The following is a 17,712-nucleotide window of genomic DNA, read 5'->3' as shown; positions in this document are numbered from 1 at the left end:
ACATCTAAGAATTACCCCCTGTGTGATGTTGGGCAAGTTACTAAATGTTCTTGGGCTTCAGTTTCCTCATCTGTAAAATGGGGATTTGGAGTTGGACTAAGGGGCCTTAGAAGTCCCTTTCATCTCTAAACTGGCAATGCTATGAATTTGAGCCAACAAACAAGTCTTTTGTCAAAGATCAAAAACATGGGATGACATTGAAGTTAGTGATAAAATGCCAGAAATGAAGTATGCCAGTGTAAAAGTATGCCAGTTAGTGGAAATCAGATTCACAATACTTTAATAATCTTTTGTTATTGTTTAATTGTTTTTCAGTCATGTACAACCCTTTGTGGAACCCTTTTGGGATTTTCTTGATAAAGACACCAGTTCATTTTATAGAATTAAGGAAAACAAAGTTAAGTTACTTGTTAGGGGTCATGCAGTTAGTAAGCAGCTGAGGCTATATTTGAACTTAGGAATGTGAATCTTCCTGATTTCAGGCCCAGTACTCAAATCTACTGGTAAAAAACTGGGAAATAGTTAAAAATCATAGAATCTTAAGAGTTGAAAAAACCATTAGGGGTCCTCTCATCAAATCCATATCAGAAGCATGTATTTACAACATCTCCAAAAAAGCGTCAGCTTGCTGCATTTTAAAAATAGTCAGTGATAGGAAAACCTTAAAACCTAAAGTAGCCCATTTTATTTGGGGACTGCTCTTTTTTATTTAAAAGATTCAGGCAGATTCTGCCTTCTTGCAGCTTCTAAACATAAATTCCAGTTCTACTGTCTGGGTCCCTATAAAATAATTCTAATCTTTCCTTTGTATTGCAATCCTTCAAATACTTGAAGATAGTAATCTGGTCTCTTGTCTTTGAGTAAACATACTTAGCTCCCACAAAGCATCTAGTTAGTGGTCAAGAAAAGTTTATAGATAAGTATTGGTACTTATGTGAACTTTTCTCACTCAATTTCCAGGACTCTTATTAAGTTTCCCCAATCAGACATTTATCCATATATTAAATTCACCCTAAATCAGTCTTTACTCAGAAGATGTGTTAGGACCATTGTTTGCTGCAATTGAATAATTAGTACTTTCCCACAGTTCTCGTAAATATTTATTCAGCCTTCTGTTTATACAGAAAGGCACATGGACTTCTTTTCTTGAATTCAGTTTATCATCAGAGACAACACATCTTTGGAAAAATTCAATATCTCACCTATGGTTCCCCTTTCTCCTTTCTGTCCTGGTGCTCCCAGGGGGCCAGGAATTGTGTTGGGCTCTCCTCTTTCTCCTTTGTCACCAAAAAGACCAGGAAAGCCAGGATTCCCATAGCCATCTGTACCTGTTGTGGAGTTAAAATAGAAACCAGATGTTGATGCATTACAGACATAAAATATTAATTTTCTTAAGCCAAATAAAACCAAGGTACAATGCAGAGGAACATAGTGATATGTAAGGTTAGTAAATTCTGAATTATTCAGTCCTTTAATTTTGCATGTTAAGAAATTGAAATCCAAAAGGTTGAAATGGTCCAAGATCATACAATAATTTATAGCAGAGAACAAGACTAGGTTTAGGTCACCCTAAACCTAAAATTCATGTTCTAGTGTTCTTTTGACCATACTTGGTTGCCAACTTTGCCTCAGTACATTTGTAGCATGACATAATAGAAGGAATTCAGGAACTGGAGTCAAGGAAAATGAGGTAGAATCCCACCTCCCTTCACTTAGTATTTAAATGACCACATTCAAGTCATTAGCTTCTTTGAGTTTCAGTTCTTATTTTTAAAGCAGGAATAATAACACTTGTGCTTATTTCAAAGGATTGTTGTAAAAATCAAATGCAATTTTATATGTGTAAGGCATTTTGCTACATAAATGCCAATTATTATTGTTAAAACTATTAAATTATTTGAAACCTTATCAGCATAGATCATCATTAATAAATTATTAATATTATTTATTATTGGTAATAATGGGTAGAGAAAAGGAAAAATTATTTGAAACCTTATCAATACAAATTTGAACCACACTATGACTGTCTAATATCATTTGTCACAGACTTTGTAACTTGTAAGTGAAATGCTATTTAGAAATATGCTCTTGTACCCAGCCTCACATATTTTGTTTCAGTAATATTAGCCAACAAATTGAAAGGAAAGAAATGACAAGTAGAAAAGAAATTAAATTTCCAAATGAGGAAAGTTTTTTCCCCCAAGAATCTCCTCATTCTTCTGATACTGTATCACGTAGAAATTTCAGCAAGAATAATTTCTCAAGGAGAGTGATAGTGGGTGGCAGCATTCCACGGTATAAGAAATGACTCCCTTTCTAGGAATAAATCCAACACAAGGAACAGCATTGTGGTGTCCCAGAAGGAACTAACATGATGCAAATTTTATTCTATTATATCTGCCTTTAGAAACAATGGGGCTTTACATCAGTTTCAGAAATAAATATGCATTGATACTTTAAAAAATATAGCTAAAATATGCTGTGAAAAGCAGTTGTGTTTTTTGAATCCTGGCTCTTAAAAATCCTTTAATGTCACAATTATTGTTTCAGAATGCCCAAATATGCCTGAGGATAGATTAGACACCAACTGTTTACTACTACATGCTACTTTAAAAATATAATCAGACAATTTGGAAGAAGCCCATTTTTTTTTTTCCTGACAGCTGCACTGTACAAAAACATCAAAATGAACATAAAGTACTGTTAAAATAACATTTCTCTTTCTTTCTTCCAATACTCTTCAAAATATAGGGAAAACATGGTCTTTGCTACTCAAGTCATTCAATGAATTCTGAGGCTGATACCAAGGTTTATTTAAAATAATCTCTACATGGGAGGATTAGTTCTAAGATCTCTAAAGGCCCTGGTTTCTGCAGGTTAAGAAAAAGCATCACACCTTGCACCCATAAACATTAACCCACTCAAGCAATGACAACAACTTTTCCTACATATTTCAATCCAAACACCCATATACAAAAATTTTGTAATTCCAATCTTCAATATAATTCACAGACTAACTCTATATACTAGTTGGGTATATGTACAATGAGATAGCCAAATGCAGTAGGAAAGTACCTGGAGATCCAGGGAAGCCTTTAGTGCCTGGTAAGCCATGTAATCCACTGATTCCTCTGATGCCGGGGAAACCTGTTGGAATTCACCCACAGTTATTCCATTTTCATAAATTACATTTCCAAAGAATAGAACTCATTTAAGAATATTTGATCTGAAATAGCTCACATAAAACAACACACATGCATTAACTTTTCTTGAAAATACAGAGCAACCATGCCATTTATCATGCTGTATAAAATTACTGTTTTTCCTAAACCTCCATTATGACCCTTTTATAATGTATTTGAAAATGCATTTGACTCAATAAAGTTATGCTATGCAAAAATAAATAGCCTGATAGGATGTCCCATTGTTTTGTATTCTTGGACTCAGTATTTCCAAACTAGGGAAATGGAAAAGTATAATTCTTTCATTGAATTTCTTGATTGTGGTGGTTGAGAACTGAATTCATCTGAAACTTTCAATTTCTTTTCTCAATGAGGAATGAAAGATGATTTGTCATGTGCTCTTTTCATGGTATAGGAAGTCAGTAGAGATGAACAAGCAGGAACATTCGGCTTCTATCTCTTGTTCTTCTGCTGTTCAGGAAGGAGTTATTTCAATGTCTGCATTTCCTTTTGTTTTTATTTGGGAAGAAAATTCTACATTGTAAATTATTGATGGAGTTATTTTAATTGGTCCAGAAAACTGAAAACAGTTCACATGATGTCACTGTTTGCAACAAAGTGATAGATAGTTGGGCAAGTCTACATTTCGCTTATCAGAAGTCCAAGAGAGTAGTAGCTAGCTTCTTAAGAGAGACTAGAAAGCTACCTCTTTACCTTGTAGAGGTAGGTGACTATGGATACAATGGATCTGCATTACTGCCAGATTCAGCTGATATGTTGGTTAGGTATGATGAATTACTTCTTCCCTGCTCCCTCCTCCATCCCCTTTCTTTTTTATTATTTATTGCAAGGGATTGCTTGGGGGAGGAGTGAGGAAGGGGAGGGGAGGGAGAGAGTATATTCACAAAGGAAGATGATATAAACATAAAAGATATCAAATAATTTTTTTTTTAATTAAGGAAAGAGCAGAATGGAAAACCTCCCCCCCCCCAACTAATGATGATTATTGGTTTCCCTTGATCATTCCTCTCTGACAATGGTTTTAAATAATGTGCTCTCTCTCTCTCTCTTTGTGTGTGTGTGTGTTACCTGATGAGCCTGGACTCCCTGGCCATCCTTGATCTCCCTTTTCACCAGGAGGTCCAGCACGACCTGGGTCTCCTTGGGGTCCTTGGAGTCCTGTCAGTCCTGGAAAACCTGTGGGACAAATAAATCATTAATTCTAAGTATAAACAGAGCAAAGTGATAGGACAATAACCCTTACAGTAGACCAGAGACTCTTAAATATTTTTTTGTGCCGGATGCTTTTGACAGTCTAGTAAAGCTTAAGTATTCTTTCTCAGATTAATGGTTTTAGATAATTGAAATAAATGCTAAATTTAAATGAAAAGGTATTGAAAATAAAGATGTAAAAAACTCTTTTCTCATTTAATTTTAGGGATCTTCTGAAATCTTCCCCAAATTAAGAAGTCTTGTATTAGCCCATGCTCAGAAGCTGACATTTATTGTTGTTGTTGTTGTTTTTCTTTTTTTTTGGGGGGGGAGAGGTTGATGGAAGTGATAATGTTATGGACAAAATAAAGACAGAGTCCTTTATGCAACAAATGAAATGTTGGGTAGTGATGATAGTAATGGCAGCAGACTTATTAACTTTACTTTAAATTCTGATTTTAACCAGATTAACTTATTTTTTCTACCTTCTGTAGGAGAAAAACTTTGAACTTTTTCCCTGCTCAATATGCAAGAAAGTCTTGATGTGGACACCATAGAGCTCTCAAAGGATTCTATCTATTATATTCTTTTTTGTTCAAAAGTTCTTAAATATGAACAAGAAAAAGGAAACCAATCTAATTCATCCTCTTATTTATCTTAGATAACAGCATAAATTAATTTCGGCAAAAGCAATCAATTCAAAATCACATTATTAATTTAGATATAGGAGATGGTTACTTGGCCACAAAGAAGTCTTTAATATTTTTAAAGCTCTTCCTTGTCACCTTGTTTTTGTTTTTTCTTTTTAAGAGTCATATTTCTTTTAGGCTCCCTGTTGACAACATTAATAGCATACAGGAAGAAGGGATTTGATCACTTCTTGGGGGGGGGGAAGCTGTAAATCAGTATATTTTGTAGGTTCAAGTTTTCATATATTGTTATGGAATCATAGTCACTTTAGATATGTAATGACCACTTGTTCAGAGACAGGTGAATATTTCCCACTAAGCAACAGGGGGGTTACCTGTCTGTCCTTTCAGTCCAGGAAGGCCTTGAGATCCTTTTATGCCCATCAGTCCTGTGAAACCATGATCTCCTAGTGTGCCTTTTTCTCCAGTGAATCCCTTTTCACCTGCAATAAGAGATTCTCTTTAAATAAATCTTTGTAGTTCTTGTGACCTAAGGTCAGTAGGAAAGGGGAGCTTTATAGAAGACAGGCAGACTTTGATTTTCTGACACATGTTTTAAATTTTTTTATTTTTTGGTGAATGACTAGTTTAAAAGTAGAACAATGGCTTTCTGCATCTTTTGAGGACTTAAAAATCTCTTAATTGATTTATTTTTAAGTGAACAATTATTTACTTTCTCTCCTTCCTACCTCACCTAGTAATTTAAAAGAAAAAAAAAGTAAAACAAAGATGTCTTGACAAATATGCATAGTCAAGCAAAAGAAATTCTCACATTGTTCCTATCCAAAAATATATGAAGGATGTATTTGTTTGAGAGATGCAGTATGCTGCAATGATCCTGGGCCAAAGAATCCTAGGTTCAGAATTTGCCTCTGACAAATATGAATTGAGAGAAGGTGGGCTAGTCACAATCTCTCAGTGTCCTTAAGCCATTCTCTAAAACCAAAAATTAAAAATGCATGATTATTCCCCCTTAGCTGAAATGTCTTGCCTCTTTACTTACCTGGCTTCTTTTAAGATTCAGTTCAAATCTCACTTTCTGCAAGAGGCCTTTCTTCCCTTTCATGACCCATTTTCTCCATCCCTATTGTAGCTTTCTTAGGAAATAACCTTCCATTTACAGTGTAGATATTTTGAATGTACATAATTTTTTGTAGGTTGTTTCCTCTGTTAGAATGTAAGATTCTTGAGGGCAGAGATTATTTTTATCTTTTTTTTTTTAATCTGCAGCACTTAGCTGAACAAATGCTTGTTGACTCTTAGTCTGCATCCATGAAGCAAGTTTCCTTACTTGGAAGTACCTAGGTAGCTTGATGGTGAAATGGATGGAGTACTGGGTCTTATGAAAGGTAGATTCATATTCCTGAGTTCAAATTTGGCCTGAGACACTTACTTACACCTGTGTGACTCTGGGCAAGTCACTTAACCCTATTTGCCTTAATTTTCTCATCTATAAAATGATCTGGAGAAGGAAATGGCAAATCACTCCAAAGTCTTTGCCAAGAAAACCCCAAAGGGGTCACAAAGAATTGGACAGAACTCAACAGCAACAACACATAAATGGAATCCCTCCAGTTCCAGATCATTTCTATAACTCCACCTCTCCTAAAATTACAGGTAAAAAAACAAATATCAATGTCCAGCTACATACTCCTTCCTGTAACTTATTTTTAGAGTTTGTGTTTTCTTCCTCTGTAATGATCGCGTATTTTAAATCAGCCGGAGTCAGGAACTCAGGATAAGGGAAAAAATCTTCAGCCTTTATTCAAGTGAAGAGATGAATAAAGATTGCGATAGCAAATATAAGCAAGAAAGATTGCGATAGCAATATGGGCAGCTGCGACAGGAAATCAGCTAACAATAGAGTATGATCCAATTACTATTTAGCCTCATGTGCTTGGGACCTCAGTGCATCAACTCAAGCCTCAGCCCATTACATTCCTCTCCCCACATTTGTTGAGTATTCTGGTTCATTTGTACCTTGGTAAGATCCTCTTCTAATCCTCTTCTACATGCCTTATAATGCATTTTTTTCTGGTGAATATTCATTCATTATTTTAAAGCTTTTTATTTTCAAAAAGAACTTCCTTAAGCTCAAGAGAGACACCTTCAGTATTCATAAAAAATACTATTAATATTAGCACTTTGAAAAAATCACTTGGAAAAGCTTGTTCGTTTCCTATTGATTTTTATAGTATTAGAATCTGCTACAAACAATATTTTTCATTTTTAATCCATTATTGAAAATTGTTTTATTTTTCTCCTTGTAAATATCATGTAGCCCAAGTTATTGCTAAGGACACTCCCTCATTCTCCATGTTCAATTCTTCACTGTCTCTCTTATTTCTAGTGAATCATTGGATTAAAAACAAATTCACTTCAGTCTCTACTCAGGATAAGAATTTATTTACTAGCCGTTGCCACATTTATCTATCCATTTTAAAAGGTCCAGATCAAGTGCTTCTTCCTTCCTAAAGTCATCTCTGATTCCTGTAGCTAGAAATAATGCCCTTTTTTCTGCTCTCACCATATATATTTCTTCAGTTCTTATTAAACAGGACAATATATATCTATGTACATCTTATTTGCTGGTTAGTAAATGATAAGCTTGTAGACTATTGAGAGCTGACCTTTCTATCTTAAATTTCTCAACTCTTCCCCAGAACTTAGTACATTGCACTGCATACAGCAGGTGTTTCACAAATGTTTATTGTGTAAAAGGAGTGAATGAACATACATTTTTGATGATGTTCAGATTTAATTTCCATAGATTTGGGATGGGAAGTACCATCTGCACCTAGAGAACTATGGAGATCGAATGTGGATTAAACCATAGTATTTTCACTTTTGTTGTTATTGTTTGTTTGCTTGTTTTTTTCTCTTGTGTTTTTATCCTTTTGATATGATTTTTCTTTCACAACATGATGACTATGGAAATATATTTAGAAGAATTATATACATTTAATCTTTATTGAACTTCTTGCTGTCTTGGGGAGGAGAGAGGTGGAGGAAGGAGGGAGAAAAAATTGGAACGCAAAATTTTGCAAAAGTGAATGTTGAAAACTGTCTTTGCATGTATTTGGAAAAATAAAATATTATTGAAAAAAGAACATAAGCTTTTGATGTTGTTCAGATGTAAAATAAAATACATACCTGCAAGTCCAGATGTGCCCACTTCTCCCTTTAACCCTGGCCTTCCCGGTAAATTTATAGTGTCTCCTTCATCACCTATAATAGACACAAATGTTTACATAAAAGGCTGGGTTAGTTTAAATTTACATAAACTTTTCCAATATTTATTCAGAAGGATACTCACCAGAATCTCCTATACTTCCAGTCTCACCATAAAGACCTTCTCGTCCAGGCATACCTTTGTCACCCTAGGCAAATCATACATAAAGAGCTTTCTTAAAATACAGTTAATTGAATGACAATATCACTTTGATTTATGTATAAATTCAAGATGCTCAGTATATCATCAAAATCCAATTTCTTGTAATCACAGAAAAGATCATTTGGCAGAAAGCTTATGAAAAGTTTCAACTCAACTTGGGGAAGTCATGATGATCTCTTAATATTTGAGAAGATAAACACGAACTAGATTAAAATTTTTTTTTATCACCATGAAAGTAATTCTATACAATTTTATGGCAAAATACTTTAACCTTTGAAGATAGATTTTGCCAGCAAAATGTCTAATGCCAGTAATGAGGTAAATATGAATAGTTAAGCCAACTAAGATGTGAACTTTTTGATTCTACATGAGCTAAATATGGTCAGTGAGTTTCAGTTCTCCATATCTAATTTGGCTTCTTTCAAGTATGGAAAATGGCAGTACTACTTGTCTGGTTTCAGGTGGTAAATACTTTTCCAATGACACTACTTCCTTGATGTCTAGCTTAGACAAGATGTCTAGCTTAGATAATCTATTAGTCCTTATTAGGAAGGCTTACCTTGTGTTCTCAAATCACTAATCTTCTCTATTTTTGTGAAAGGTATAAAAAGAAGAAAAGAAAACCACTTTTACAATGGCATGAAGAAACTCATGATTTATTTTTCTCTTTTCTTTCCCATGTAGCCTAGAGGCAGATAGGTGGCTCAGTAGAGAGAATTCTGGGTCTGGAGTCAGGAAGATCCAAGTTTCAATCCAAGCTCAGATACTTCCTAGCTGTGGAAAAGGACCCTGGGAAAGTCACTCTCCTGCCTCAGTCTCCTCAACTGAAAAATTGGGATTCTAAGAAGCACCTCTCTCCCAAGGTTGTGATAATCAAAAGAGATAATATTTGTACTTAGTGCCTGACTGTGTTTGACTCTTTGTGATACCAATTGGGGCTTTCCTGGCAAAGAAACCACTGCCATTTCCATTCTCATGGAAAACTGAAACAAAGAGGGTTAACTGAGTTGCCCAGAGTCATATAGACAGTAAGTGTCTGAGACCACATTTGAACTCATGAAGATGATGAGTCTTCCTGACTCCAGGTCCTGTGCCGATCAGTCACAGGCAACTAATAAAGGCTTATTCTTTTCCCTTCCTTTCTGCCTTGATATTTGTCTTTACTGTCTCTCTTCTTCCACTACAACTAATTTTCTCTCAGTGCCTGAACCAGACTGGTAGTGACAAGATTGTTGTGGAAGCATTTCTCTCCCCACCCTCCCATCCCCTCCTTTCACTCAGGGACTGATGGTTATATTTGAGACCTTAGAAAAATGAGAGAAAAGGAAAAAAAAACTCAGGGGATTCTGAGGACTGGATATACAACAAAGAGGGTTGAATGGATGGGAAAGATAGGGCCTCACTCCTGAGGGCTAGCTGACACGAGTCATTCCTTCTCAAATGTGCTAGGTTTTGTTGTTGTTTGATAGAAACAGGCAAGCCCACTGCTCAAGACTGTGAGGTGAAAGGACCTTTAAACAAAAGTGGATCATCTTGTTCCAGATGATTTTTAAGTAATGAGGTAGTATGGGGCCCATTGCAGTTTTGATTTCAAGAAATCCTTGGAGTCCTTAACGATTATAAAACTGTTATATTCTCCCATGGCCTAATAAAGTCATCAGATCCCTGTTTACACACAGACAATCTTATTCTGAAGTGCTTTGGCCAATAAAACCACATGAATGGGACCTGGCTGTGATGCAGACATGCTGACATTTAAATCATTTTCAGATGCTGGCATAAGTAAACCATTTTCTGATTCTTCTTAATGAGTTTATTGAAGACAACTGCTTTTGATCTTACACTTCTCATTTTTTGCTATTTCTATCTTAATGAACTCAGAAGAGGTCAGGGCTTGACCAAAAGACTTTATCCACAAGAAATGGGATCTTGTTATCGAGAACAAGTTCAAAGCTAAGTCTGGATCAGCTGAGAAAATTTGTCTCCCCCTTCTTTGTACAAGTGGAAGATTGTGGGTGTGAAATACTGCAGATACTGTTAGATTCACTGAAGATGCTTGGTTTGACTGAACTGGTTTCCCCCACTTCCTTTAACACCCTCGCCAAAAAACAACTTTGTTATAGTTTACTAGAGGGCAAAGGAATGCTGAAATGAAAGAGATGCAAAATTTAAAAATATCAATAAGAGTAAAAATAAATAGGGTTAATAAGGAAATAAAAATATTAAAGAATATTACTATAATTTTTTTAAAAGTACAGGATCAAGTATGATGATTTAAGTCTATAAAATCTCTCCTGGAGAGGATAAAGCTGATAGATCACTTGAGATAGGGAGTTTTAAGCTGTAGCATGGCTAAGGTGATCAAATGTCTGTATAAAATCTATTAGATTTAAAGTCTATTCGATTTGCTATGGAAGAGGGTCAACTAGTCCAAGATAAAAATAGAGTAGATCAATGCTTTGATGATTCAACAGTACTGTAGGCTCATGAGTTAACTCTGTATTTCTGTCTTGTTGAATGAGGATAGGAAGACCCAGTTTTGAAAAATTAAAAATTAAAAATTCCACATACAAATAAACAAGCAAAATTCCCAAACCATAAAGCAACAGGAAATACAAAGGATACCAACTTACCCTAACACCTACAAATCCAGGAAAACCTCTGATACCAGGAGAACCAATTACACCAGGGAATCCTTGCAAACCAGGCACTCCAGGAACACCGATTTCACCTTTGGCCCCTTTGATGTGACCAGGTCTTCCAGGTAACCCAGGAATTCCTGCCTGTCCAGGAATGCCTGGCATTCCTTGTCCACCTGCAAGAAGACCTCTATATAAAATTCTGGTGACAAATAAAAGTAGTGATCTCATAAAGCTTTCAACTTGATAGCACAGTTCTTTTGTTGGAGAATGACAATCATGAAATGGAAAATAGCCTGCCTAACAGTATAATCATGCTACGGGTAACCAGTTCCTAGGATCTGAGAATTTAAGGATATCAGGAAAAAAAAAACCAACAGATAACTGAAAAATAGTAAAGAAACGAGAGATTTTTCTAATGGAGATTGAGCATTGCCTTTTCTATGGCAAAAACAAAACAAAACAAAATTCTTTGCATTTTGATATTTGATGTTCAAGGGACAAAGAAAAGGTAGAAGAGGAAATAAATTTCTTCCTTAGTCTTAAAAGCACAGAAGATGCCGACAACACCTTACCTTTTATGCCCCAATATCCCTTCCCTCCAACAGGTCCTTCATCTCCTTTTTCTCCTTTGAAGTCTTTCATTCCTGGCAGAACTTTTGGAGGTGCTCCTGGAGGTCCTGGTTCTCCACGGCTACCTTAATATGAACAGAACACAGTCATTTTTTTTTTTTTTTGGTTGCCTCTGAACCATGAGAAAGGAACAACACTGAATATACGTTCCAAAACCTTTTTCTCCTTATCTTCAACAGCATTGTCTTAGGAGGCAATGAGCTACTAGAGTAGTATGTTACCTATCCTCTCAACAAAGCTTAATAGCTATAAGATAAACTATAATATACCATCTAACCCTAAAACTCTGTTACTCCTATAAGCTAAACTGACTTTTCATATAAAAGTTGACTACTGTAGGCAGAAATGTTCTGTACATATACAATGAGTTTTACCTACTTATAGCTGAGAATGCTTGTCATGTACCATGTACCTTATAGCATGTAAGAAGAGGGCAATGATAACTTTTATCTAAGGGTATACAAATAAATGTTTAACAATCAGGTCTCTGAAAAAAATACATTCATGATACAGTGTACTTTTGAGTTAAATTTGCATATTCATATTTTCTACATTACTTTCTGAAGTCTAGATAATGAACAAAACAATAAATTAAGCCCTGATTTATAGAATTTGTCTATTTCGAAGGTGTAATTCTTTGTACTGAAAATTTAACAATAGACTCTCAATAGCCAGTAGGAACTAGATCTAATATACTCCTATATTCAATTAGAATGCACCTACATTTCTGCAAGGCAAAGATGCAAAGATAAGAGCAACAACAAAAAAACAGTCTCTGCTCTTGAATTTAATATTCTTTATTACATTCTAGGAAAGTTTCAAAGTGATATCTGGGACTGAATTCCACTATATTGACCTGGCCTAGATGCTATATGGTGCCTCTAAAATCTATATCTATATATCTGGCAAGATAAATGGACTTTTTTATAAATTAAATTTTTTTTCCAAATGAACAAAAATGGATTTTTCTTTCCTCCATTCCTGCATTGGTAATAGGGGAAAAAAACCAGAATTCTTGTAACAAATATGCATAATGAAACAAAACAAATTTCCAATTGACCACATTCAGAAAATATCTTTATTTTGTCATCTAAACAATATCTTTGTGTAACAGGTGGAGAGTATACTTCATCATCAATCTATTGGAATCACGTTTGATCATTATATTGATAAAAATTTTAAGTTTTTTAACACTGTTTTAAACAGCATTATTTGTTTTTGTGTAAACTGTTCTTTTTGTTACACTCTCCATCAGTTTAGACATGTGTTAAAATGTCTAAAATTTCTTTTTACACATGTCTTTCTAGGTTTTTCTGAAATCATGCTTTTCATCATTTCTTATGATACAATGATGTTTCATTCCATTCGTTCCTATCATGGAAAGATGCTTTGCCAAGCATGGAAAGTCTCCCAGGAAGCCTCAGTATTGGAAAATGCAGGAATTGAGAAAACCTGCTGAGAATTAATTTAATCAGCTCAATTAAAGGAACTGAACAGTAGATGTACCAAGGACCAAGGTAATCTAAGTTAGTATAAACTTAAGGGGAACTATGAAATCAAAAGTGAGCAGCTTAATTTTCATGTTTAGGGTTACTGTGCTTGCCACTGGAAGGCCTTAACTTGGAAAATGACATAAAGTAAAAGGACTGATCCATGTGGCAGAGAACTATATAGTGTTTGACTTAAATGATTAGGACTGAAAAAAAGGAGCAGGTAAGAGAAGAAGGCTGGTGGGTATAGGAAACAAAAAGCATAATCATAGAAGTTGGTTCTAAATTAATTTACAAAAATAAAAGGAGGCCCAGAGGGAGAAGACATGGCTACATTGTGAGACAAGGAAATGTTCCAAATTCTCCCTACTCCTGGCCAGCCTCTTATGACCACTATTAAATATTTATAAGTATTCTTAGTGAACAACTAAATACTACTGAAAAATTTTTTAAAGTTAACAAGGTCCAAACTTGCTAGGAGAAGACTTTGTAATTCAACAGTGTACCTATATAACAACAGTTAAGGAAGCCTTCTTCATTGATTAGCCACTGTGCCCCTTGATTGTATGTGTGTGTCTGTGTGTTTATTTATGCTATTTTCTTCCTCCAACAATTAGGTTTGGTAGGGAAATGTCTTTATATCCATTTAATGTATATGAGCCACTGAGATTTTAACTATTGTTGGATGAATGACTTGAATCGGTAGAAAAGAAAAAGCAGGTGATTTTGTTTTGTTTTGTTTTGTTTTTTTAAAGTATGGGAAGAACTTCTAAGAATTGAGTCAATTGAGAGATATTTTGAAAGAAGGAAGCTGTGGGTAAAGTCACCAATGACTTATTTAATAAGGTCTCAATAGTTTGTGCTTTCAAATTTGCTTGACTGATACTGATGCGGGGAAAGCTTGCTTTCTAGATTCCCACCCTCTCCTAGTTAATAATGTAAATTGCCCTTTAACTCACAAATCCTGGTCCCTTTGAATTTCAATAGAAGATCTGACCTGTTCCCAGCCCCACCCGGATATGAGCCAACTTTGGGGCTACACCCGAAAGCCCCTCGAGCTAAGTCTCCTATTATAAAAAGGCCACGCTGGGAACCCCTCTTTGCAGAGATTCCAAACATGGCTACCATGTGAGGACCCTCTGTCCACTGGACCCTCTGTCCAGTGCCCTCCTTATCTCTCCCTTCCCTATACTTTACCTTTGCTTATCTAATAATAAACCTCTTTTATCAATCTAGCTCTCTGGGCCAATAAATGCTTTTATTGGGAACTCGCGCCGCTACTAGACCCCCTTGCGTCGAATCTGTACCCCAAACCTGCCACTAGACCTTAACCCTAATTTCATTTAGGTACCCCAAAGCTAGACCTCAACATTTGGAAGCAAAGGTAAAGTATAGGGAAGGGAGAGATAAGGAGGGCACTGGACAGAGGGTCCAGTGGACAGAGGGTCCTCACATGGTAGCCATGTTTGGAATCTCTGCAAAGAGGGGTTCCCAGCGTGGCCTTTTTATAATAGGAGACTTAGCTCGAGGGGCTTTCGGGTGTAGCCCCAAAGTTGGCTCATATCCGGGTGGGGCTGGGAACAGGTCAGATCTTCTATTGAAATTCAAAGGGACCAGGATTTGTGAGTTAAAGGGCAATTTACATTATTAACTAGGAGAGGGTGGGAATCTAGAAAGCAAGCTTTCCCCGCATCATTGAAGGCTTAGGATCTTTGCTTATTGAGGAACCAACTCTTTTTAAAGAAAGGCAGCACAGTTAAAAGACTTCTAAGAGCTTAAATTGCATTCTTATCTTGATTAGATTTATAGGCCTCCAGTTTCCCCTGACTTCTTAGTCTACACCCTGGACCAACACCAGGAGAAATTAGCTTTCCTGGAAATTAAGAGTGAAAGGGCTAAATTCGAGGCTACTTAATACTTTTTACTATAGACAAATAATCTTTTGCTCCCAGCATTTCTCCTACTTCTCCTTGTTAGATGGGCCATTAGCATTTTTACAGGCAGCCCACAGAAGGGATCTGATGCATCTCCTGCTGTCTCCATCTCCACCGTGGATGACACCCCGGTTTTAACCTGCTCCCGAGATCTGGGCTTAAACCTTTGGACTCTCAACCGCCCTTCACCCTGGAGAACATGGGACAACTGACTGGGAATGACTGATCGGGACACACACCCCTTAGATGCACACCTGTCATCCCCAAACCCCACACCTCATGCATGCCTCACCTCCTGGCATGAACCCCCAAATCTCTACGACCCTTGCCAGCTCGAAGCAGTTAAGAGGAGATTAGAAGCCCAAACGCTGCAAACTGGTAAATTTAGTTTAAACTATTTTATGTAATTCAGTTTTAAAACTATATTCAAGACAGTTGCTTGAAACATAGCAGGTTAACACAACAATTATTTGCAAATATACATTTTTCATGGAAAGTGAGCAGAATTAGGAGAATGATTTGTATTATGAATATAATGATATAAAGGAAAACAATTTGGAAAGAATTAAGAACTCTTATCAATGAAATGACCAATCATGAACCCAGAAAACTAGTGAAGCACAATTCTCCCTTCTTATAAGAGAAGTCATGGAACCAGAGAGAAAGAATGAGATGTACATTTTCAGACATAGCCAATGTGTGAATCTATTTTGTTTGACTACATTTATTATAAGGAGGGTTTCTATTTGTAGAAGAATTGTGGAAGGAGAGTGAGCACAAAGTGATTGTGATGCAAAAAAAAAAAAAGAGTCAACAAAACATTTAAAAATACATAGAAAAAAAGAGTGAGAGACAAATAGGGTAGCTTTTTAAAATTTTTTGCAATTAAACATACACAAAAAATAAACTACATAATTGGAGTTTACAACTTCACATATAATCTTTGAAAAGCTCAATTTTTTGATATTTAATGTTATAATAAAAAAGAAAACTATACATTTTATTTTAAGACCTAAAACTTCCTTAAAAGTTTGATTCAAATTCTGGTTCTGCCATCTGAGTGATCATAACCAAGTCATTTAATGTCTCAGAGACTCAGTTTCATTATTTGTAAAATGAGATAGCACAGAGATGTCTTCTAGGATCCTTTTCAGCTTTTTCACTCTTAAAAATGGCCTAGATTGGAAGTAATATTTTTGTCATAGATTTAGGAATTTCATTTTAAAAATTTGGAAAGCTATTAAGTTTGTAGTTGTTACTGTGGTATATTCTTTTTTTTTTTTTTTTTTTTTTTTTTTTTTTACTTTCTAGTAAGTATTTATTTTTAATACATATCGTTTTATGAATCATGTTGGGAGAGAAAAATCAGAGCAAAAGGGAAAAACCATGGGAGAGATTAAAAAACAAAACAGAAAAAAGAAGTGAACATAGCATGTACTGATTTACATTTAGTCTCCTTAGTTCTTTTTCTGGATGTAGATGGCATTTTCTATCCAAAGTCTATTGGGATTGCTTTGGATCGCTGAACCACTGAGAAGAACCAAGTCTTTCACAGCTGATCATTGCACATTCTTGCTGTTATTGTATACAATGTATTCCTGGTTCTGCTTGTTTCGCTCAGCATCAGTTCATGTAAATCTTTCTAGGCCTTTCTATAATCACTTCATCATTTTTTATAGAATAATAACATTCCATTACCTTTATATACCACAATTTATTCAGCTATTTCCCAATTGATAGGCATCTACTCATTTTTCAATTCTTTGCTACCACAAAAAGAGCTGCTACAAAATTTTTTGCACATTGGGTTCTTTCTCCACTTTTATTATTTCTTTGGGATACAGATACTGTGGCATATTCTTAACAACATAGGCTGAATGAAATAATTAATATACTGCTTATTAATGATGAAATGTACAAACAAGGTCCTGAGCATCTGAGGACTCAATCTTCCCAATAATTCCTTAAGTATCAATGTGTGGATTAATAATTGTTCCTTGAATTTAATTGTTGAATTAGATTCATTTTAATATAGTTACACCCCTTCTCTACTCATATCAAATACTCCTACTAGGAATACATTCTATATTCTTTTAGTCATACCATGTTTTCTTTGTCCCTACATATTTTTGCTTATAGTTCATTTTCCACATTGACCTCATCTGGTTCCTTTTGATTATTATAACTACCCTAGGAATTTCTGTTAACACTTAGAGAAATCAAGCAATATCTTTGTCTCTCTCTCTCTCTCTCTCTCTCTGCACCCCCTGCTTCTCTCTATATATACACACTACACATACCACATATAATATGCTATATATACAAATACATATATTTATACCACATATAATATTTATATAATATAATATTATATTATATATAATAATATAATTTATATAATATATACTATTTATATAATAACATATATAATATAATAATTTTTACATTTAAATCATTTACACTTTTATGTGCTTTTTTTCAACTTATATTGCATTCTTAATTTTTAAGTGTCTTGAGGGAAGAGACTATGTCTTCTATT

General features: G+C 35.2%; 1 protein-coding gene across 2 annotated transcripts in view; it reads right to left on the bottom strand.

Moving 5' to 3' along the window:
* COL4A2 (collagen type IV alpha 2 chain) overlaps positions 1-17,712 on the bottom strand; it is a 274,234-nt gene that overhangs the window by 17,953 nt on the left and 238,569 nt on the right. For both annotated transcript variants that reach the window (XM_051984185.1, XM_051984184.1), the window contains exons 33-40: positions 11,692-11,814; positions 11,111-11,292; positions 8,400-8,463; positions 8,237-8,311; positions 5,419-5,526; positions 4,272-4,379; positions 3,076-3,147; positions 1,203-1,328 (exon numbers count right to left, since the gene is read on the bottom strand). In XM_051984185.1, the coding sequence (XP_051840145.1) occupies positions 1,203-1,328; positions 3,076-3,147; positions 4,272-4,379; positions 5,419-5,526; positions 8,237-8,311; positions 8,400-8,463; positions 11,111-11,292; positions 11,692-11,814 (858 nt within the window). The remainder of the gene's footprint in view (positions 1-1,202; positions 1,329-3,075; positions 3,148-4,271; positions 4,380-5,418; positions 5,527-8,236; positions 8,312-8,399; positions 8,464-11,110; positions 11,293-11,691; positions 11,815-17,712) is intronic.

Source organism: Antechinus flavipes, chromosome 3 (genome assembly GCF_016432865.1).
Source record: "Antechinus flavipes isolate AdamAnt ecotype Samford, QLD, Australia chromosome 3, AdamAnt_v2, whole genome shotgun sequence".
Lineage (NCBI taxonomy): Eukaryota > Metazoa > Chordata > Mammalia > Dasyuromorphia > Dasyuridae > Antechinus > Antechinus flavipes.
The sequence above is the reverse complement of the archived record's forward strand: the minus strand, read 5'-3'. Positions and strand labels throughout refer to the sequence as shown.